At 33.8% G+C, this 24,521-nt stretch overlaps 1 protein-coding gene and 2 long non-coding RNA genes across 5 annotated transcripts; 2 read left to right on the top strand and 1 right to left on the bottom strand.

The window, feature by feature from the left end:
* Nucleotides 1-1,926: 1,926 nt before the first annotated feature.
* LOC142228950 (uncharacterized) lies at nt 1,927-2,445 on the bottom strand. Its single transcript, XR_012720291.1, has 2 exons — nt 2,198-2,445; nt 1,927-2,140 (listed from the first exon to the last, which is right to left on the bottom strand). It is a non-coding gene; the product is annotated as an uncharacterized LOC142228950 (long non-coding RNA).
* A 686-nt stretch (nt 2,446-3,131) lies between these two features.
* XRCC1 (DNA repair protein XRCC1) lies at nt 3,132-23,312 on the top strand. Of its 2 annotated transcripts, none has more exons than XM_075299474.1 (6): nt 3,132-3,283; nt 3,453-3,638; nt 3,694-4,703; nt 7,432-7,622; nt 7,691-7,837; nt 23,091-23,312. In XM_075299474.1, the coding sequence occupies exons 1-6, from the start codon at nt 3,233-3,235 to the stop codon at nt 23,195-23,197; spliced, it is 1,692 nt and encodes a 563-aa protein (XP_075155589.1). In that variant the 5' UTR covers nt 3,132-3,232; the 3' UTR covers nt 23,198-23,312. The 2 variants fall into 2 exon arrangements, with proteins under 2 accessions (XP_075155589.1, XP_075155588.1); XM_075299473.1 differs by having other exon boundaries at nt 23,111-23,312.
* On the top strand, nt 13,071-14,293 carry LOC142230590 (uncharacterized). Of its 2 annotated transcripts, XR_012720743.1 has the most exons (5): nt 13,071-13,334; nt 13,428-13,482; nt 13,588-13,649; nt 13,748-13,989; nt 14,057-14,293. It is a non-coding gene; the product is annotated as an uncharacterized LOC142230590 (long non-coding RNA). The 2 variants fall into 2 exon arrangements; XR_012720742.1 differs by having other exon boundaries at nt 13,428-13,649.
* Nucleotides 23,313-24,521: the final 1,209 nt, after the last annotated feature.

Raw genomic sequence — 24,521 nt, forward strand, 5'->3', positions numbered from 1 at the left:
AATAATTTTTTTAACAAATTAGCCCGCGTAGAGAGATATGTATTTGTATTTCTATACTTCTACAATAATTACCCTGCCAGCATTTCAAAGTTCCATTTCATCCTCATCGCTACCACAGACTCGTAAGTGACACTGCACCCTACCAAGTTACTACAAAAAAAGTTTCTCATCAGTGCAATAATTAGGTGCCTTTTTAGATCAATTTAGAACGACGCCAATAAGAACCCTCTAAAAATATCAGAAAAAGTGAGTTTTAAGGTATTTGGGGGCGCTTCTGAGAATCCCACTACGTCGAAAACAGTCGTATACGATATCCAAAACTCCTCGGAAAAGCGCCGTCACTATTGAGAAGCTGTACCACGCCAAGTTTCAGCTCTTTATTATCGTTTTTATTTAAATAAATTATAAGAAGCGAGTTGTGCTTGGTGTTTCACAAAATATAAAATGGCTCTTGTAACAATAGTGATGGCAAAATACTTCCATGCGAATAGTGATGGCAAAATACTATCACAGTTGGCGATTGTTGCAGTGTCACTTACGAGTCTGTGGTAGCGATGAGGATGAAATGGAACTTTGAAATGCTGGCAGGGTTAACGTTATTGAAACGAACAGTGTTTTAATTGACGGGTAATTAAAAACGCCTAAATATAAAAACGTAACAATACTTTTTTGAATTAATAAAATAATGATGTTGAGTTACAAGTAGTAAGTTACATGCTACAGCGTCTATCAGTCAGTTTGTTTATTCTCGAGGGAGGCAGCGTGTCTGGAAAAATATCTGAAAAAAACAATCACTTTATTCCATTTGGAAAGTCGAAAAATTTTCACCATATACCTTTCACAATTTCAAGCGTAATAACTATGTTTTCAGCACTTTATTTTCGTTTTTATTTAAATTTAAATAAATTATAAAAACCTAGTTGTGCTTGGCGTTTCACAAAATATAAAAGGGTCTTCTAACAATAGTGATGGCAAAACACTTCCATGTACATTTTGTACTTTTTGATATGCTTCCCCATCACAGTTGGCGATTGTTGTAGGGACATTTACGAGTCTGTGGTAGCGATGATGATAGGTTATAGGTTAAAGTGGCAGCCTGATTAAGATTCAGGCTCACTTAGACTATTCAGTCCATTGTGATAAAGGATGAGGATGAAATGGATCTTTGAAATGCTAGCTGGGTTCAAATTGCTATCACACTTAACAAACACTCAGTCCAACTCAACAATATGAATAAAAGAAAAACAACAATAGGAAGAAAATATGCAAAAAAGTCAAAAATTTGGGGTTTTTCCCAAGATTCAAAATAAGAATCCAAACATTCGGGACTCATTCTGTCCCGAAAATTCTGAAATTTCAGGACGGAATTTACTCCGCGTGACAGCCCTTGCAAAACATTTAATATTTCCAAATTATATGATTAAAAAAGTTACCGTGAAAGTAAGCTTGAACTGATCTGAACACATCCTGCCCCTGCCAGCATTTCAAAGTTCCATTTCATCTTCATCGCTACCACAGACTCGTAAATGTCACTACAACCATCCTACTGTGATGGGGGGGCAGCATATCATAAAGTACAAAATGTACTTCATACATGTATTTTGCCATCACTACTTTTACAAAAGCCATTTAATTTTTTGTGAAATGCCAAGCGCAACCAGCTTGTTATATCCCTGCCAACATTTTTTGAATTTGGGGACTCTTTTGAGAATCCCCACTACGTCGAAAACAATCATATACGACATCAAAAACTCGTCGGAAAAGCGCCGTCACTATTGAGAAGTTGTACCACGCCAAGTTACTACAAAAATGTTTCGCATGAGTGCAATTATTAGGTGCCTTTATAGATCAATTTAGAACGACGCCAATAAGGGACCCTCCAAACAATCAGAAAAAGTGCATTTTAAGATAGTTGTAAAAGAATCATTGTGGTCGAGTAAAACACGTTTGTTTAGATATTTATTAATTTGATTAAACATTTACAAATTCTTAAAAATATAACATTTGTACCACTATCACATTACATTTAACATAATTTTTGGCATTAATGATTATGTTGAGTTACAAGTAGTGAGTTACATGTTGCTGCGTCTATCAACCAGTGTTTTTATTCCATGGAGGCAGCGTGTCTGTAAAATATCTGAAAAACAATCACTTTATTCCATTTGGAAAATCACCAAATTGTTCACCAATATACCTTTCACAATTTTAAGCGTATAATCTATGTTTTCAGAACTTTATATTCGTTTTTATTTAATTAAAATATAACAAGCTGGTTGCGCTTGGCGTTTCACAAAAAAAAAAATGGCTTTTTTAACAGTAGGGATGGCAAATTACTTGCATGTACTTTTTGATGTACCTTTTCATGATGGTTGAAGTGACATTTACGAGTCTGTGGTAACGATGAGGTTGAAATGGAACTTTGAAATGCTGGCAGGGATTTTATTTAAATAAAAACGAAAATAAAGATCTGAAAACATAGATTTTACGCTTAAAATTGTGAAAGGTATATTGGTGAACAATTTTTGATTTTCCAAACGGAATAAAGTGATTGTTTTTCAAATATTTTACAGACACGCTGCCTCCATCGAATAAAAACACTGGCTGATAGACGCTGCAACATGTAACTCTCTACTTGTAACTCTACATCATCATTAATGCAAAAAATTATGTTAAATGTGATGTGATAGTGGTATAAATGTTATATTTTTAAGAATTTGTAAATGATTAATCAAATTAATAAATATCTAAACAAACGTGTTTTACTCGACCACAATGATTCTTTTACCACTATCTTAAAATGTGCTTTTTCTGATTGTTTGGAGGGTCTCTTATTGGCGTCGTTCTAAATTGATCTATAAAGGCACCCAATAATTGCACTCATGCGAAACCTTTTTGTAGTAACTTGGCGTGGTACAACTTCTCAATAGTGACGGCGCTTTTCCGACGAGTTTTTGATATCGTATATGATTGTTTTCGACGTACTGGGGATTCTCAGAAGCGCCCCCAAATTCAAAAAATGTTGGCAGGGGCCAGACTCGGACTTTTATTCGTCGTATAGTGCCACGCCATAATTTATGGACGACGACATAATCGATTACCGCAGAAAGTTTATGTGTTCGATGGCGAATTTTTCGATTTTCATCTTATCGGCGACAAAGGCTAGTTCAATACGAGAGAGCGCGGAAGGATAAATAAGGATAGTCGAATAAACAAATTTCAAACTATTGTAATGCCTTTCGCAACCTTCCTCAGAGTTCGGGAAGTCAGCAGTGAGGATAGTGTAAGTCGATAGTAAATAAATTTAAAATACACCCCATTCTGCTCTTTGATAATATGTTTTTATAAAGCAAGTTTTTATAAACATCCAAAAAAAATCAATTACTTTTATCCTTTCCCAAAAGATGTGATTTCATTCTAATTATTTCCTCAAAATATTTGTGACACACTAGCAATTCGTTGCTGAAAATTTAATAAGGCCCCAAGGAGGAAAGAAATGGAAAACTCAGAAACCAGGCGAGAAATCAGCCTATGTGATAATGGAAATGGAGGAGGCGAAGATTGTGGGAATTGACATCGGAAATGAGCACTCGGCCTTTGTAGAAGTTCTTGTGGGAAAGAATGCCGTAGATTTTGAGGTAATTGCGAAACCATTTATTAATTTGGCATCTAATGAGCCATTATATTTTAAAGGAAATACTCATAACGTGCTCATTCATGACACCTATAGAAAGCAGAAACTCTGATAATGCAAACCGTGTGAGGTGCTTCAGTGAGGATGCCTTAGTGGCTTCAGTGGCACAAAAGAAGTGGTCGATGATGAAAATTGTTTGCACACAACCATTCAACAGACATGTCCAGTACGGATTATCATTTATAAAAGTGCATGTTGCACCATCGAATACGCCAAAACCTGTCGCCACCGTTGTTACCAAAATCCAACAAACTTCTGCATCCAAGTTAGGTCCATCAAATTCTATACAATTTGGAAAATTTAAACTACGTGAAGAGTCCCCCGATTCGGAAAATGAGGGAGCGTCAAATCTTTTCAATAAATGGAAAAATAGAAGGAATATAGATGAGCAATCGACTGCTGCGGCATCAAGAAATTCTATGAACACATCTATTAAACATGACCGAGTAGTTATAAATAGAAAAGATTCGCATGGAACAAAGGTAAATTCGGAATGTAAACAAACAGAGGTTCGTGATCGAAATAGAAATACCTTGTTGTTTGGTGAACCCGATGATATTCCAACAGAAAAGGAATTACGTCTAGAAAAGGAAATTGAAGCGGATAAAGAAAAACTACGAAAAGAAAAACTATGTAAGGAAAACAAACAAAAAGCTAAAGAAAATGTTGGTGATCACAACAAGGTTGAAGTAAGAGCTGCACAAAATGTCGCCACTGAACAAATAGTTCCTAGTGCTGCAGGCTCTACGATTAATAGCAAGGAAATAGAAAGGGTCAGGACACTTGAACATGAGAGACGCAAAAAACGTGCAATTTCGATAAGCCCGAGACGTTCAAAAAAAGTAAAAGCTGTAGACACCGAGTTCAGACCTTTCAACAGGCTGCTAAATGGTGTGGTTTTGGTAATAAGTGGGATACAAAATCCTGATCGAAGCGCATTGAGAAACAAAGCATTAGCCCTAGGAGCAAAGTACAAAGGAGATTGGGATGACACATGTACACATTTAATGTAAGTGCACCAGTGCTTCATTTCGAACCATGTAAACATTTGATTTTATAAATTAGCGTAGACAGAAAAATTTCATTTTCCGTTCAATTTCGAAAATAATTGGCAAAATTAATATTTGATTTAATTTAATTTATAACACTAGTTTACACTGAAAATGTACATTTGGTAAGAGGTGACTTTTCTTATGTATTTTGATCTGCTGAATTCGATTTTTTTCAATTTTTTTTTTTTGGAACCGTTTTTGAGATATCCCGTTACTTTCAATTTTCCGCTCTTTTTTCACAAAACAAATTATATCTCGAGTTAGAAATGTCCGATTATATCGCTTTTGGTACTTAAATGAAAGGTATTGACAAACAATCGTGTATAATTGGATCTGTGATAAGTTATGTTATGTGGTTCAAAAACTATCGATGCTATGCGATTATATTGTTGTTGATACTTAAATGAAAGGTATTGAAATGACGAATAATCGTGTAACTGGATCTGTGATAAGTTAAGTTGTCCAAAAACTATCGATGCAAAAAGAACAAAAAAAATCTCGATTTTCAGTGATCCACCCACACAAAAATGTATTTTTGTGTGGCCGAGTGGCATTTTTGTATGGCTGATTTGCTCATATTTGACATCGAATTTGTTCACTCAATTGCTTATAACTTTTTCATTTTTCGGATGTTTTTCTTCTAGTCTTATTACTTATTGGAGTATTACTTACGTTAGAGTATCTTCTATACGACCATACGACCTACGAAGAGAAAAAAATGCTTTCCATTGGTTTGTAATTTTCCGGCAGAAAAGGGTCACTGAAAAACATGTTTTTTTTTTTTTGGAAAATTTGTCCTTTTTGCATCGATAGTTTTTGAACAACTTTACTTATCACAGATCCAGTTACACGATTATTCGTCATTTCAATACCCTTCATTTAAGTATCAACAACGATATAGTCGGGCATTTCTAACTCGAGATATAATTTGTTTAGTGAAAAAAAGAGCGAAAAACTAAAAATAATGGCATATCTCAAAAACGTTTTCATATTTATACCCTTCACCACTACTGTGGTACAGGGTATAATAAGTTTGTGCATTTGTATGTAACGCCAAGAAGGAGTACTCATAGACCAAGCTTTTAGTATACGGATCGGCTTAGAATTAAATTCTGAGTCGATTTAGCGATGTCCGTCTGTCTGTCTGTCTGTCCGTCTGTCTGTCTGTCTGTTGATGTATTTTTGTGTGCAAAGTACAGCTCGCAGTTTTAGTCCGATTGTCCTAAAATTTGGTATAATGTCCTGTTTCGGCTCAAAGACGATCCCTATTGATTTTGGAAAAAATCGGTTCAGATTTAGATATAGCTGCCATATATACTTTTCACCGATCTGGTCATAATTGGCGTGTATCAACCGATCTTCCTCAAATTCCGTACATCCGAATATTTTATGGGTCTCGAAAAACTTGCAAAATATCGGCCAAATCGGTTCAGATTTAGATATAGCTCCCATATATAGCTTTCGCCCGATTTACACTCATTTGCCCACAGAGGCCAATTTTTGCTCCGATTTAGTTGAAATTTTGCATAGGGAGTAGAATTAGCATTGTAACTATGCGTGCCAAATTTGGTTGAAATCGGTTCAGATTTGGATATATCTCCCATATATGTGTTTTTCTGATTTCGACAAAAATGGTCAAAATACCAACATTTTCCTTGTAAAATCGCCACTGCTTAGTCCAAAAGTTGTAAAAATGACTCTAATTTTCCTAAACTTCTAATACATATGTATCGAGCGATAAATCATAAATAAACTTTTGCGAAGTTTCCTTAAAATTGCTTCAGATTTAAATGTTTCCCATATTTTTTTTCTAATATTGTGTTCCACCCTAGTACATTAGCCGACTTAAATTTTGAGTCTATAGATTTGTAGAAGTCTATCAAATTCTGTCCAGATCGAGTGATATTTAAATGTATTGGGACAAACCTTTATATATAGCCCCCCAACACATTTGACGGATGTGATATGGTATCGAAAATTTAGATCTACAAAGTGGTGCAGGGTATAATATAGTCGGCCCCGCCCGACTTTAGACTTTCCTTACTTGTTTTTTTTTTTTTAATTTTATTTTGAATTCTGATGAAAGTCGCTTTCATCAAATGTACTTGAAAAAATTTTATTTTGTAAACTAGTGTAATTAAAGGAAAAGTTATATAGTTGTACAAAAATGTATTAAGGCAAAGTCGACTATCGAAAACCTTCTTTCGGGGAAGTTCAAGGGTATTTCACTTTGTTTTTAGTGAATTATCCGAACTCTGAACTCCATTCAACCAACTTGCAGTCTAAAGGGTTTTGCCCAAATAAATTTGACAAACGTACTTTTCCTCGGGAGCATGCCCGCCTTGCATACACAAGATCGTGGGTTCGATTCCTGCTTCGACCAAACACCAAAAAGTTTTTCAGCGGTGGATTATCCCACCTCAGTAATGCTGGTGACATTTCTGAGGTTTTCAAAGCTTCTCTAAGTGGATTCACTGCAATGTGGAACGCCGTTCGGACTCGGCTATGTATTTGAGCTTAACATGGAATCGGGCAGCACTCAGTGATAAGAGAGAAGTTCACCACTGTGGTATCACAATGGACTGAATAGTCTAAGTGGTATCACAATGGACTGAATAGTCTAACCTAACCTAACCTACATTAAATCAAAGTTAATTCATACATTTTTTACATAACTTACCCAAGATGTGCATTTAAGAATACGCCTAAGTATAACCAAGTGAAGGGCAAAGGAAAGATTGTGTCCCGCTCGTGGATAGAGAAATGCTTCGACTTAAAGAAATATTTACCCTGGCGCAGATATGCTTTGGACAGTGAGGAACTGACAAAACCGGAAAGCGATGAAGAAATCCTCGATGAATCATTTAAACCTGAGGGTAAAAAATCGCAAAAGAGGTTTAAAAATAAATTTAAGGTTTAATTGTAATTAATAATTTAATTGTAGAAAATGTGGAAAGAGAAACAGATGATACCAAATCAACTTTGGCTCTTTATGATTTAGATGACGATAAACATACTGTTTCTGGCAAAAAGTTATGTGTATCGTCATCAGAGACCGACACCGATGATGAGATACAAAGAATTAAACAGAGTAAGTATATCTATTTATTTATTAAAACTTTTACAATAATAACAAACAAACAAAATTAATAGAATAAATATACAAAAATATCACCAAAAGATTTTCAATTAAAAAGTTGATTGAAGCTTATACCGAAATCAATTAAAAAATTAACTGATGCAATTATTTTTTATTAAATATTAATTATCCCAATTAAAGTTTTAACTAAATAAAAAAATATTTACAATTAGGTTAGGCTAGGTTAAAGTGGCAGCCCGATTTAGTTTCAGGCTCACATAGACTATTCAGTCCATTTTAAATAAATATTTATATACATATAAAGTTATTAATATAGAGACTAAAAAACTGGTAATAATAATGTTTAAAAAAATTGAAGCAAAAATCAAGAAACATTGTGCAATTTCGAGGAAATTAACATATAAGACCCGAAAAGTCATCTGACCCTACCAGATCTACGTTAAAGACTATGGAATGCATTAACCAGCAAAGAAACACATGTAGAATTAGGCTTGTGAGACTGGTACCTGTCTTTTTATTTTCAATAACTTGATAATCAATCATGCTATTGAAATCAATTAATCATCATGTCCAATAAGCTTGTATTAAAATTGTAATGATAATATTTAAAATAAATATTTTTATCATACACATTTATTGCAATCTTCGAATATTTTTAAATCCAAGCGAAAGAAAATTTTACCATTAAATATTTTATAAGGCAGCTCATTAGGTTGTTTACAAGATATGCTCATTTCTGCTTGCTCATTGAAATAACAATTAAAGTGTTTAATTGAAAAAAAAAATCATTGATACTTTGTGTACTTGACTAACTCTTGCGTGTAACTAGAGTGATCAAAACCGGTCGGTGAAAACGGGTGGACCGGTTTTTCGTTTTGCACCGATTGTCGGTTTTGTATAAAATCCCATTTTCGGTGGACCGGTAGAACCGGTGTTTTTAATATCAAAGAACCCGTGTTTCGGTTATTAATTTTCAGTATAAATTTAAATAAGAAAACTTGCCGCAAGTTTTTTCTGCGCACTTCCAAATCTTTCCTGAACACTTCCACCATAGTATTCGCCCAAGCTGTCAAATAAAATATGTTAGTTTTCTAAAGAAATCCCAGAGATAATTCAATGAAATATAAACAATTCGTTTTTGTTGAATTAGGAACGAATATTTTGCCAACAAAATCTATGATATTACTTACGTTATTATTATTCGACTTAATTTCGTGTACTTTTCTATAGAAAATGAACTCTTTTTGTTAATATTTTAAAAAACAACAAAATGATTCTTCGAAAGCCCAATGCAGTATATGTAAGAAAATGTTTAGTTTTCAAGGCTCATCATATTTAATATAACATTAAAGAAATATTCACAAAAACCAAATGGGACCAAAAACTAAAAAATCGAATATTTTAATGTTTATCTATGGTATTGTTACCGCAATTACAGTCAAGAAATTTAATTTAACATTAAAACATTGAAATATTTTTCCTTCATTTATATTAAATTAAGCGTTTTTGCTACTTTTGGGAAAAACTGGTAGGACCGGTTATATCGGTTATTTATTTTTAAAACACCGCCTACCGGTTTTAAAAACTGATCCGGTTTTTTAAAACCGAGAAAATCCGACTTTCAAAAAGCCGGTTTATGATCACTCTACGTGTAACACTTTGGAGAAGATTTGTAGAAAGCCGATGAAAAGGAATTGATAAATCCTAGAAGGCCTGAAAGGGATTTTATCCTAATCAATTCTGAACATGGAAAATACCACTAACTAACCTATACATCATCATAGAGCTTAACATCGTCCGGCGATTCTTAAGAGAGGGTAAACGAATCAGCTTCAATCTAGAAGTTTATGGAGGAAGAACAAGTCATTGTTCCAATGAAGATGCCTCAAAACGAACAACAAGAATTGCGTCTGCACTGATTTTATCCTATCAACGTAAATTTCATATTAAGGATCCCATACGATAGAGCCATATTCCAGGATGGATTTACCAAGGGCTAAAAACCCACCTTTGTAACATAAGAGTCGTCATATAGCAAGAGGGGTATTCTCATTGACGCGCTAAACTCTCTAGTAGGAATGGTATCACCAGCTCATTTTGCTACTCTGTTCTAAGACAGGGAAGAGAAATGTTGACAGTTGTGATAGTGGTATCTTTCCACTATCCTTTCTGTTGATATTTCACCTCTGTGGACATTAACGCCCATATTCATAAAAGTTATCGTAAACTTTAAACCAAATTTTACCATAGAAATTCCTTCGATAAACTGCCAGTAAACTACTATGAAATTGGGCATAAGTGTTCGAAGTTTTTCTTAAGATACATAAAATATTTTTTTTGTTGACAAAAACATAAAAGTTCCTTAGTTTTCGAATTTAAAGTTATTAGATCCCCAGAGTACATACTATATTTTTAACAAATTTCTAGTTGCAACAAATTAACATTTTGCTAAAGATTTTGTAAATATATCAGCTACATGAATATTCGTTAATACGTGTTCCAACTTGATATGACCCTTTTGTATACACGCAGAGAAGAAACATGATTGCACAATCATATTCGAAGAGCAAAATAATAGGATAGCCCATCTCGTGTAAAAATTGGGGGATCTGATTTGATATCGATAGATCTGAGCCAAGATATGATCAGATGTGAGCAGATTCGAAAAATGGTTATATCTGTTCAGATTTAAATACTATGAAATTGGATCTGATCAGATGTCAAAAATGAAAAAAATGGTTAAAGAATAATTCTCGTAAGTAAATTTCATAAGGAATTAACATAAAAGACCCAAATTAAATCATCTCACTAGGCCAGATCACGCTAAAGACTATGGAAATGTGTAGTGGGCAACCCTGAAACATATATACATTCAGGCTTGCGGGATGGGTATCTGGCATTTTCTTTTCAGTACGTAAAAAAATTTCACCTCACCAGTTAAAGGTTAAAATTCGCGAGATCTTTTCGCACCAATGTTTGTCTCTGAGGAGATTTCAAACGACGTATTCAATAGGTCTGATCGCGAACTTTTCCAGTAAAAAACTAACAAGAGAGTAAGAGTGTATTTTACTCTCTGCTTAAAATTGCTGAAAAGTACTCGAACGGCATCTAGGAACTATTTGCACATTAAAAGTTTCATCTTCTAAAACATTAAAAACAAAAAAACGGATCCCTTGTTTTTAAACTTCCAATTGTAGTTGCGGAACATGTACCCTCTACTGGTGCTTTGTTATATACAACCAGCTGGCAACGTATGCCATGGATTGATTTTACTGGGGAAAAAATCTCTAGCAAAACCTTGCAATTTCTCTCTGATAACTTTCAAATGTAGCATCTCTCCGTCTCTCTTTTGCTGTCTTTTTGTTGTAAACGAACGACTTCCAGTAAAAATTTGTTATAAATATTAAAACTCATCGGGTTCTCGAACATTTTTTGGCTATTTTCTTGGCTCTCACATATTTAATATAGTCATCATGCATGTATATGTAAACGAGACTATAACATTTTGATCATCATCTGTAGGTGCTTACTCAGTAACAGCTTTTACACAACCTAAAGATGATGGTTAGGTTAGGTGGCAGCCCGAAGTATCAGGCTCACTTAGACTATTCAGTCCATTGTGATACCACATTGGTGAACTTCTTTCTTATCACTGAGTGCTGCCCGATTCGATGTTAAGTTCAATGACAAGGGACCTCCATTTTATAGCCGAGTCAGAACGGCGTTCCACTTTGCAGTGAAACCATTTAGAGAAGCTTTGAAACCCTCAGAAATGTCACCAGCATTACTGAGGTGGGATAATCCACCGCTGAAAAACTTTTTGGTGTTCGGTCGAAGCAGGAATCGTACCCACGACCTTGAGTATGCAGTATGCATATTTATCCAGGTTCTTGTAACGATATTTATAATGCTAATTTGAATGCTATCCAAACGGTCATAGCTACTGTAAGATCCTCTGATTTGATTGTTTTGTCTGGTGATTTTAATCTTCTATCTATCACATGGAATTATGGAATTTTTATCATTCCGAATTTGTCGACATTTTGTTAAAAGAGGGTCTTTTTCAAATCAGCAATATACTAAATTCGAAAAATAAATTACTGGATTTAATTTTTAAAAATTAACTAAAAGATGTGTTCTTATCACGTGTCAACGCTGTTGTAAATCCAGAAGACGTTTATCATCCTACTATCTTTATGTATATAAATATGTCCTTTTCAAGATCTATGCGAAAAAACTCGTGTCGAAAACTGATAAAATACTATTAAATGTAAATTGGAATGATATTCTACCAGCGAGCAATTTTGATGAATCAATAAATACATTCATTGCCCAATCTGTTCCATTACTTGGAAAACAACGATCCTCCCCGCCGACTTTGTAATGAATCCAATAAATTCTATAAATATCTGGATTTGTCAGAATAGAAATATAATATTAAGAGAAAGATAACAATAAATTAATGATTTTTCAAGATCAAGATCTTTTTTGAATATTTTATTTATTTTTCTCAATAGATTGTCTACAATAGATTTGTAGAAATTACATTTCATAAATATCAGAGTATTAAAAAATTATAAAATTTTAAATAAGTCTACAAATTATTTTCTTTTAGTCAATAATTGTCAATAAGTCTTATAAATTATGTCATTTTATAAATATCGAACGGATATATTTACATCACATTTTGCAAGTATCAGGCGAACAGAAAATTAAACAGTAATACCTCAAATGACTTACATGCATAATATAGACAACACAAAATACTTAAAGCTACTGTAGATTCACTGCAATCGGCTGTATGTATTGCACTGAGTTGTTTCTACTATTGCACGATGATCACTACACACAAAAAATTATCACCAACATTTTTTCAATTAAACACTTAATTGAATTTGGAAACGGATTCAATTAATATGTTAATTGATTCAATTAATTATTTAATCAAATCCGAATAAAAACCAATTAAAAAATGAGTGATATTTGTTACGTTTCCAATTAAAATATTAATTGATTCAATCAATTTGTTAATCAATTCGGAAATAATTTTCAATTACAAACGTGATTGAAATTTTTTCCGTTTCCAATTACACATGTGATTGATCCAATCACCTTTGTGATTGAAATTGAAAAATATTGAGCAATGGAAAGAGCGAAGAGAGAACAAGAGAATGGGTATTTATTCAACAATGTATGATGGAGAGATCAGTCTGTAGAAGTAACTTGTAACGAACGGTTGGGTTTTTGTTTTTCGCGTAAATTGAAAAACATGATTGGCGACATTCTGTCTGCTGCATTTAAAATGTGTACATAAATATTTTGAACGCAACAACAAATCATAGCAAAGGGTTGAAATAAATAAAGTGTGCAACAACAAATGGCCACGTGGTAAAGGTTTGAAAAAATATATGAGAGAACGCATTTGAAATGACCTGTGTTTGTGTTTTGTGGTATTGTAAAAATGGAAAACAATCTACGTTTATTGAAGGTAAGAAATTGTGAAATGTGAATACCGTTTTCCATTGAATCCTGTTTACATTAAACGGACTAAAATAATATATTTTTTATTCATTTCTTTTAGTAACCAATTTTATTTCGTGAAATTGACCAATCAACTCCATCATTTTATCAAATATGTAAGAATATGTTTGCAACAAAAAAGTGAAAAGTGAAGATTCATCTTGAAGTTGCGAAGTGGCGTTGGGAATAAATTGTATTTTTGTTTTACCTGCCTTTTTCAGTTTGAACCCAAGTAGAGAGCAGTATATCTGATATATAAACTAATGAGCTGAAATATGTAATGGTAAAAAAGTTCTTTCTTTTGGATTTAAAAATATGAAAAATATCCGAAAATAATAAAAATATGTATTTCCCATTTATATATTTTTTTTCTATTTTTAGAATTTGCAAAGTATCATCAATATAATACCAAATATTACATTGCTTTCCCATTATTTTTGTCTATGATTGGTTCAAATTTTAATAGACGATTTCAATGTGCGGAAATTTTGGAAAGGAATTGCTACTAAAATTAAATTACCGAGCTCCTTAATACACCTTTTTATGCTAAAAGACTACAACAGCAAAAGAAGATTATAAATCTGCAACCTGGAACTAAGAATTGAACTTGATATTCTATGCAGGTAATGTTTAACAAAATTAACTTTTAATTGAACAAAATTAAATTCGAATTATTCTGTTTACTTTCAGAAAAACTAATTTAGCTTACAGGCTGCTGATTTATTGGAAATCTAGGCGCATCTACATATTAACAGAAGGACCATGCTAACATGGTTATTATTATAAGGAAGATAATGATTTATATAATTTATGTAATTGTATTTGTAAGTTATGTTAGAACAAACCACAAATGACAAAAACCAAATTTATTTGTCTATTGCATAATTCAAAAAATAATAAAATATTAAATATGTTTTATAAGAAACACATATTTTCTTTTATTTCAAATAAAATTAAATACAATTTGGGGGTCGCAATATATAAATTTTTTGATTGAAATTTATAGCCAATTTCAATTAATTATTTAATTGAATGAATCAAATAGTTGATTGATTTTTGTCGCGAAATTAATTAAAATTTTAATTGATTCAATTAAAACTGTGATTGAATTTTATGTTAAAAATCAATCACGTTTTTAATTGATTCAATCACACAATTAATTGATTCCGTGACAAAAGTCAATTAAATTTTTAATTGAAAATCGTGTTGGTTTTCAATCAAAATGGGTGATTGATACTATCATTTTCGTGATTGAAGACATTTCAATTAAAAAAATGATTGAATCCGCGATTTTCGTGATTGAAATCAAAAAAAAATTTTTTGTGTGTACCATGTATTTGTTGTTTCCTTTTCCGAAGCAAATGCCTGTAACATTGAGCGATGTTTTCTGTGTCAACTTTGAAGTTCATTCGGTTGCTTGCAGGTACATTGTTTATAAGAAGCGTTTCTAATGTAAACCTTTTGTTGTAACTGTTTTCTCTTTCTAATATTCTTACATCGTCAAAGTTTGGGTTGTGGTTGCTCTTTGCACAGTGGTCCGTTAGTGCTGTTTTTGTGACATTTGAACTGGTACGCAATTTTATATCTGATTTATGTCCTAAAATCCTTGTTTTTAGTTAGTTTTTGGATGTCCCGATATAAACTTTTTCCCATTGTTCATATTATTTCCTCCACAAGGTATTTTCATATATAGTGTTGTGTTTTTCCATCGTGGGAATTCTGCTTTTCATATTAGAAAATCATTTTTTAACTGTATTATTTGACTTATGTGCTAACATACATTGGCTTTTGTCAAATATTTCAGAATTTGTAACCCTTTCGGACAATTTATTTACATATATCAGTGATTTGTAGAATTTTTCCTCGTTTTTATACCCACCACCATAGAATGGTGACGGGGGTATAATAAGTTTGTCATTCCGTTTGTAACACATCGAAATATCGATTTCCGACTATATAATGTATATATATTCTTGATCAGGGAGAAATTCTAAGACGATATAACGATGTCCGTCTGTCCGTCTGTCTGTCTGTCTGTCTGTCTGTCTGTTGTAATCACGCTCCAGTCTTCAATAATGAAGCAATCGTGCTGAAATTTTGCACAAGCTCGTCTTTTGTCTGCAGGCAGGTCAAGTTCGAAGATGGGCTATATCGGTCCAGGTTTTGATATAGTCCCCATATAAACCGACCTCCCGATTTGGGGTCTTGGGCTTATAAAAATCGTAGTTTTTATCCAATTTGCCTGAAATTTGAAATCTGGAGGTATTTTATGACCATAAAGAGGTGTGCCAAAAATGGTGAGTATCGGTCCACGTTTTGGTATAGCCCCCATATAGACCGATCTCCCGATTTTATTTCTTGGGCTTATAGAAACCGCAGTTTTTATTCAATTTACCTGAAATTGGAAATCTAGAGGTATTGTAGGACCACAAATACGTGTGCCAAAATTGTGAGTAACGGTCCATATTTTGGTATAGCCCCCACATAGACCGATCTCCCGATTTTACTTCTTGGTCTTATAGAAACCGCAGTTTTTATTCAATTTATCTGAAATTGGAAATCTAGAGGTATTGTAGGACCACAAATATGTGTGCCAAAAATTGTGAGTATCGGTCCATATTTTGGTATAGCCCCCATATAGACCGATCTCCCGATTTGGGGTCTTGGGCTTATAGAAACCGTAGTTTTTATCCAATTTGTCTGAAATTGGAAATCTAGAGGTATTTTAGGACCATAAAGAGGTGTGCCGAAAATGGTGAGTATCGGTCCATATTTTAGTATAGCCCCCATAAGAACGATCTCCCGATTTAACTCCTTGGGTTTCTAGAAACCGTAGTTTTTATCTGATATGCCTGAAATTGTAAATATTCTGGTATTTTAGGCTCACAAAAACGTGTATCGGATTACGTTTTTATCGGTCCATTTGGTAATGCCTCCATATAGACCGACTTCACTTTTTGGGGGTGTAGAAGGCGCACTGATCATGAAAATTGCTTGAAACTCAATGTAAAATTTCCAGATTTTACTTCTACAGATTTAAGATTTCAAATCAAGACGTTATTTTAAAATTTTCTTGCACACTTACAAGAGATGTTAATGATTCCTCTAAAACTCAAACAAAAATGGTTCTTATAAATCCAGGATCTGATATAGTCTTCATAGGTGAAATCTTTAAATTTATCTTCGGGAAGTGTCCTCAAGTCCTCAAGCCCTCCTGAAATTTCAAAGGAAACCCTAATATTTGGTTCATGGTGGTGGGTATTTAAGATTCGGCCCGGCCGAACTTACTGCTGTATATACTTGTTGTTTTTGCTATGTGTTTCTTTCTATAGGTTTGAAATTTGTTATTAAATCGTTGATAAGATATTTTGGAAAATTGACTAAAACAAAATAAATTGTAGACTTATTTAAAATTTTATAATTTTTTAATACTGTGATATATGTATATGAAATGTAATTTTAAAAAATCTATTGTAGAAAATAAATAAAATATTCAAAAAGGCGTGAAAAATCATTAATTTATTATTATAACATAAAAAGGTCGAAGAAAATCAAATAAAAAATGAGAAAGATAACATTATTATTAAATAAAGGGTGATTCTTTTGAGGTTAGGATTTTCATGCATTAGTATTTGACAGATCACGTGGGATTTCAGACATGGTGCCAAAGAGAAAGATGCTCAGTATGCTTTGACATTTCATCATGAATAGACTTACGATCTGCCACAACGTCGAATTTTCAGTGAATGGGCCCTAGAAAAGTTGGCAGAAAATCCGCTTTTTTATCGACAAATTTTGTTCAGCGATGAGGCTCATTTCTGGTTGAATGGCTACGTAAATAAGCAAAATTGCCGCATTTGGAGTGAAGAGCAACCAGAAGCCGTTCAAGAACTGCCCATGCATCCCGAAAAATGCACTGTTTGGTGTGGTTTGTACGCTGGTGGAATCATTGGACCGTATTTTTTCAAAGATGCTGTTGGACGCAACGTTACGGTGAATGGCGATCGCTATCGTTCGATGCTAACAAACTTTTTGTTGCCAAAAATGGAAGAACTGAACTTGGTTGACATGTGGTTTCAACAAGATGGCGCTACATGCCACACAGCTCGCGATTCTATGGCCATTTTGAGGGAAAACTTCGGAGAACAATTCATCTCAAGAAATGGACCGGTAAGTTGGCCACCAAGATCATGCGATTTGACGCCTTTAGACTATTTTTTGTGGGGCTACGTCAAGTTTAAAGTCTACAGAAATAAGCCAGCAACTATTCCAGCTTTGGAAGACAACATTTCCGAAGAAATTCGGGCTATTCCGGCCGAAATGCTCGAAAAAGTTGCCCAAAATTGGACTTTCCGAATGGACCACCTAAGACGCAGCCGCGGTCAACATTTAAATGAAATTATCTTCAAAAAGTAAATGTCATGGACCAATCTAACGTTTCAAATAAAGAACCGATGAGATTTTGCAAATTTTATGCGTTTTTTTAAAAAAAAAAAGTTATCAAGCTCTTAACAAATCACCCTTTACTTAAGATACCATATGTATATATTGTAATATATTAGTGTTAGTCTCCATAGATGAAAATAAAAAAAAAACTGTCCAAGAGGACCCGCAAACCAAATCTGGGGATCGGTTTATGTTGGAGCAAAAAAAAAAGTGAAATTGTTTATTTGATTCGGAATTGGTGGCAAAATGGCGTAGAAGCGATGAACTTAACATGGGCTTGACGCATCATTTCAAATTTTGAGATATTTTGATCAATAAATATTTTTTATGATTTTTAATGCAATCTAACGCTAGTCTGAATGTTTGGTATCAAATATTTTCAAATATTTGCAACTTTTCTGGAATGGTTTAAATTTTTTCGACAAAATTTAAATAATTTGTATCATTATACCCTTCACCACTACTGTGGTACAGGGTATAATAAGTTTGTGCATTTGTATGTAACACCAAAGAGGAAAAGTCTGAGACCCATCGTTTAGTATACCGATCGTCTTAGAATTAAATTCTGAGTCGATTTAGCGATGTCCGTCTGTCTGTCTTTCCGTCTGTCTGTCTGTCTGTTGGTGTATTTTTGTGTGCAAAGTACAGCTCGCAGTTTTAGTCCGATTGTCCTAAAATTTGGTATAGGGTCCTGTTTCGGCTCAAAGATTTAGATATATCAAAGATTTAGATATAGCTGCCATATATATTTTTCACCGATCTGGTCATAATTGGCGTGTATATCAACCGATCTTCCTCAAATTCCGTACATCCGAATATTTTATGAGTCTCGAAAAACTTGCAAAATATCAGGCAAATCGGTTCAGATTTAGATATAGCTCCCATATATAGCTTTCGGCCCGATTTACACTCATTTGCCCACAGAGGCCAATTTTTGCTCCGATTTAGTTGAAATTTTGCATAGGGAGTAGAATTAGCATTGTAACTATGCGTGCCAAATTTGGTTGAAATCGGTTCAGATTTGGATATATCTCCCATATATAGCTTTCGCCCGATTTACACTCATATGACCACAGAGGCCAATTTTTAACTCCGATTTAGTTGAAATTTTGCACAGGGAGTAGAATTAGCATTGTAGCTATGCGTGCCAAATTTGGTTGACATCGGTTCAGATTTAGATATAGCTCCCATATATATGTTTTTCTGATTTCGACAAAAATGGTCAAAATACCAATATTTTCCTTGTTAAATCGCCACTGCTTAGTCGAAAAGTTGTAAAAATGACTCTAATTTTCCTAAACTTCTAATACATATATATCGAGCGATAAATCATAAATAAACTTTTGCGAAGTTTCCTTAAAATTGCTTCAGATTTAAATGTTGCCCATATTTTTTTTACTAAAACTGTGTTCCACCCTAGTGCATTAGCCAACTTAAATTTTGAGTCTATAGATTTTGTAAAAGTCTATAAAATTCTGTCCAAATCGAGTGATATTTAAATGTATGTATTTGGGACAAACCTTTATATATTGCACCCAACACATTTGACGGATGTGATATGGTATCGAAAATTTAGATCTACAAAGTGGTGCAGGGTATAATATAGTCGGCCCCACCTGACTTTAGACTTTTCTTACTTGTTTTATTATGTCTTTCTCTGTATTTAACCTGTTGGAAACAAAAAAGGTTAAAATTACCCATTAAAAATTATGAAAAGCGAGTTATAAAGAATTGAAATAAAAGGACTTCCAGAGCATTTAAAACAATTAACATCTTTGGCAGGACATTTTTGGAAGATCATTTAAATATGCTCCTTTAGAACAACTTCCAAATTTGTTTGCTAGGTAATTATTAATTGGGCTTGTCATAGGGCGAATGTCCACTAACAGGTTGGCTGATAAGTCCCCGATCTAACAAAGAAAAACACATTTTTTGTCAAAATTCGTTTTTATTATTCAACATAGTTCCCTTCAAGAGTGATACAACGATTATAACGACCTTCCAATTTTTTGATACCATTTTGGTAGTACTCTTTCGGTTTTGCCTCAAACTAGGCCTCAGTTTCGGCGATCACCTCTTCATTGCAGCCAAATTTTTTCCCTGCGAGCATCCTTTTGAGGTCTGAGAACAAGAAAGTCTCTGGGGACCAGATCTGGAGAATACGGTGGGTGGGGAAGGAATTCGAAGCCCAATTCATGAATTTTTGCCATCGTTCTCAATGACTTGTGGCACGGTGCGTTGTCTTGGTGGAACAACACTTTTTATAGCCTCCACCATAGGATGGGGGGTATATTAACTTTGTCATTCCGTTTGTAACACATCGAAATATTGTTCTAAGACCCCATAAAGTATATATATTCTGGGTCGTGGTGAAATTCTGAGTCGATCTGAGCATGTCCGTCCGTCCGTCCGTCTGTTGAAATCACGCTAACTTCCGAACGAAACAAGCTATCGACTTGAAACTTCGCACAAGTAGTTGTTATTGATGTAGGTCGGATGGTATTGCAAATGGGCCATATCGGTCCACTTTTACGTATAGCCCCCATATAAACGGACCCCCAAATTTGGCTTGCGAGGCCTCTAAGAGCAGCAAATTTCATCCGATCCGGCTGAAATTTGGTACATGGTGTTAGTATATGGTCTCTAACAACCATGCAAAAATTGGTCCATATCGGTCCTTAATTATATATAGCCCCCATATAAACCGATCCCCAGATTTGGCTTGTGGAGCCACTTGGAAGACCAAAATTCATCTGATTCAGTTGAAATTTGGTACGTTGTGTTAATATATGGCCTCAAACTCCCATGCAAAAATTGGTTGATATCGGTCCATAATTTTATATAGGCCCCATATGAACCGATCCCCAGATTTGACCTCCAGAGCCCCTTCCCATTCGGTTGAAATTTGTTACGTGATGTTAGTATATGGTATCCAACAACCATGCATGAATTGGTTCCTATCAGTCCATAATTATATATAGCTCCCATATAAACCGATCCCCAGATTTGACCTCCGATGCCTTTTGGAGAAGCAAAATTCATCCGATCTGCTTGAAATTTGGTACGTGGTGGTAGTATGTGATATTTAACAACCATGCCAAAAGTGGTCCATATCAGTCCATAATCATACATAGCCCCATATAAACCGATCCCGAGATTTGGTTTTCGAGCCTTTTGGAGGAGCAAATTTCATCCGAGTGAGTTGAAATTTGGTACATTGTGCTAGTATATGGTCGTTAACAACCATGCCTAACTAGGTCCATATCGGTCTATAGTTATATATGGCCCTCAGATAAATCGATCCTCAGTCACACAAAAATTGGTCCATATCAAGTTCATAATTGTATATAGCCCCCATATAAGCGACCCCCATATTTCAATTCGGGATACCTTGTCACCGGTATCCATGGTGGAGGGTACATAAGATTCGGCCTGGCCGAACTTACGGCCGTATATACTTGTTTCTTCTTTATATGGGGCCGTTTTGCCGCGATTTCGACCTTCAAACGCTCCATTAACGCCATATAATAGTCACTGTTGATGGTTTTTCCCTTCTCAAGATAATCGATAAAAATTATTCCATGTGCATCCCAAAAAACAGAAGCCATTACTTTGCCAGCGGACTTTTGAGTCTTCCACGCTTCGGAGACGGTTCACCGGTCGCTGTCCACTCAGCCGACTGTCGATTGGACTCAGGAGTGTAGTGATGGAGCCATGTTTCATCCATTGTCACATATCGACGGAAAAACTCGGGTGTATTACGAGTTAACAGCTGCAAACACCGCTCAGAATCATCAACAAGTTGTTGTTTTTGGTCAAATGTGAGCTCGCGCGGCACCCATTTTGCACAGAGCTTCCGCATATCCAAATATTGATGAATGATATGACCAACACGTTCCTTTGATATCTTTAAGGCCTTTGCTATCTCGATCAACTTCATTTAAGGGTCATTCAAAATCATTTTGTGGATTTTTTTGATGTCTTTGTCGGTAACCACCTCTTTCGGACGGCCTCTGCGTTCACCGTCCTCATTTCACCACGCTTGAATTTTGCATACCAATCAATTATTGTTGATTTCCCTGCCAAGTTTTTGCTTCCACCGTATTTTTTCCCTTCAGAAAACAGTATTTTATCAAAACACGAAATTCCTTTTTTCCATTTTTTCACAATAACAAAACTTGCTTCACAAAAGACGCTCTATCTCACAAACTAATTGACTTACAGACGTCAAATTTTGACACGAATCATTTGAAGGTTGGTACTATATAAAAATAATATGCATTTAATACTAGCGACGCCATCTATGTGTCAGACCGGGGACATATCAGCCAACCTGTTATTTCAAGAAATATTTAAGAAATTTTGTGATATTTTGATAAATATCACAAAATAAAAATAAGTTTTAAAAATTTTTATGATCTCTAATGCATTCTAACGCTTGTCTGGAACGTTTGACTCAAATATTTTCAAAAATTCGCAATTTTTCTAGAATGCATTTAGCATTTTTTCCGACAAAATTTAAATAAATTGTTCCATTTTATTCTTTCTTATTGTGTTTTTAACCTATTTAAAACAAAAAAGTTTAAATTACCCATTAAAAATATGAAAAAACGAGTTATAAACAAGTGACTCAAATGAACTTCCTGTGCAGCTAAAATAAAGAACATCTTTGGAGGACATTTTTGGAATTGCTTTTAAAATTGTGCCTTTAGAAGAATTTTCAAATTTTTTTGCTGGGTGCGGACTAATATTTGCTCGGTTGTTAGAGGGCATATACTAACATCAAATTTTCAACCGGATCGCTCTTCCAGCGTAGCCAAATGTTCCAAGCTCCCCTTCCAAAAGCAATATTATGTTCGTGAAACATGTTTGGGGTGATCATATTCCTTTTCTGCGTGTAAAACAGCATTGAATATGTCCGCATTAGTTTTCAGATGTTTTCGGATTTCATTAAAAATATTAAAAACGTAAAAAAACAAAAGTTTTTTTAAAAATGTTCCAACGTTTTCAATAATACTTGTACCCTGAAATGGATCGACACCCTTTTCAAATATTTCTTTTGAAAATTTCTATTATTTCATTTGTCCTTACTGTGTTTTATATGCAGCAAATAAATTGCGAAAACTGGGTAAACAGAGATGAAGAGAAGTTTATCTCTAGAAGAACAGTTTTTGTTATGCTTAGGAAGAAATTTCAAATTTTTATTTGTATGTAATTAATTTATGTAATTAGGTTTATGTTGCTTAATTATGTAAATACGATATAAAGAGTGATACAGTTTTTTTTATTTTTTTCCAGCGAATTCAGAAATTGATCAGAACAACAAGAAGAAGAATGGTTCGAAGGATGTTTATGATGTATCCACTGATGAAGAAGTTTATGTAAAACATAAACGGAATGTTGTTGCAGAATAAAATTTTTCATGTCACCTTTCTAATTAATAATTTTTATACTAAAAAAACTGTTTTATGTTGATCAATAAAATATTGTTTGAGATGGAGCTTTGCTTGTTCAATTTGATTACTTATATGGATAAAAAAGTATGTTTTTCATATGTTCCGGTCAACATTTGTTAGCACTATATGTTTAAGAACAAAAATATAATTGTCCCAAATTTATATAAAATGTTTGCGACATATCTGTTAAAATGTTGGATATTGGGACATAATTTTTGCTATATATAATACTTGTGGATTATATATGTTAAGATACGATATTCAGAGCAAAAGAGGGAGGGTATAGAGAAAGAAATAAAAATAGAGACCGAGAGAGTCCAAGAAACATACAACATAACACAGCAAAAAAAGAACTAATGGTGGATGATATTCTTAAGTATAAATATTATTTTATTTGCGGGGAAAAGATATAGATAATAGAAATTTGGAAAGAAATAAGCATGTGTTTTTTTGGCTTGATAGTATGTGTTTTTTACCTACATCGGCATCAATTTTTTCTTCGTGCAGCTTTAAATCAAATCAAGACGGAAATGGACAAAGCGTTTTCGAAAAAAAGAACTACAAAAATTAAACACAAACGAATAAAATGGTTGAACGATTTGGTTTGAACTAACTATATTCCATAATATTCAACCTTAATATCTAATACATAGAATAAAACTACATGCTACACGGACGAAAAAGACTGTTTTTCATAATTTCCCATTACTTAGGAGTGGATGTCCACGATACACCACCGATTCAATATCCATTAGACTTACCAAGTATGGCCTTTACGGTAGAGGCTGGCATTTATATACCTAAAGATCGATTAGATGTTCCCGAGGAATTCCGTCGGATTGGTATTCGTATCGAGGACGACATATTAATCAACGACGAAAATAGGATCGAAGTTTTGACGGAAAAGTGCAAGAAAGAAATTAGTGATTTGGAGAATTTACACAAAAAGAAGTCTATTTAAATAATAGAATTTGCTTTTACATGCTCTTATTTTAAACAAATGTACAATTATAGCATGTAGATCGCAATGTACACAAAAAGGCAACCCGTTTTCTTATACGGCATTTTTAATAGAAGGATATATTTTAATTTAATTTATTTTTGTGTATTTTTATTTGAAACGGCATACCAATTTTTAACACATTATTTTTAAGTGAAGCATATATTTAAATGACTTAAACATGATTAAAAATAATAAGTTGTTCTCTAACATCAAGTACCAAAACTAAAATTTAAAAGAGAATTGTCTCCTA

Source organism: Haematobia irritans, chromosome 3 (genome assembly GCF_050003625.1).
Source record: "Haematobia irritans isolate KBUSLIRL chromosome 3, ASM5000362v1, whole genome shotgun sequence".
Taxonomy (NCBI): domain Eukaryota; kingdom Metazoa; phylum Arthropoda; class Insecta; order Diptera; family Muscidae; genus Haematobia; species Haematobia irritans.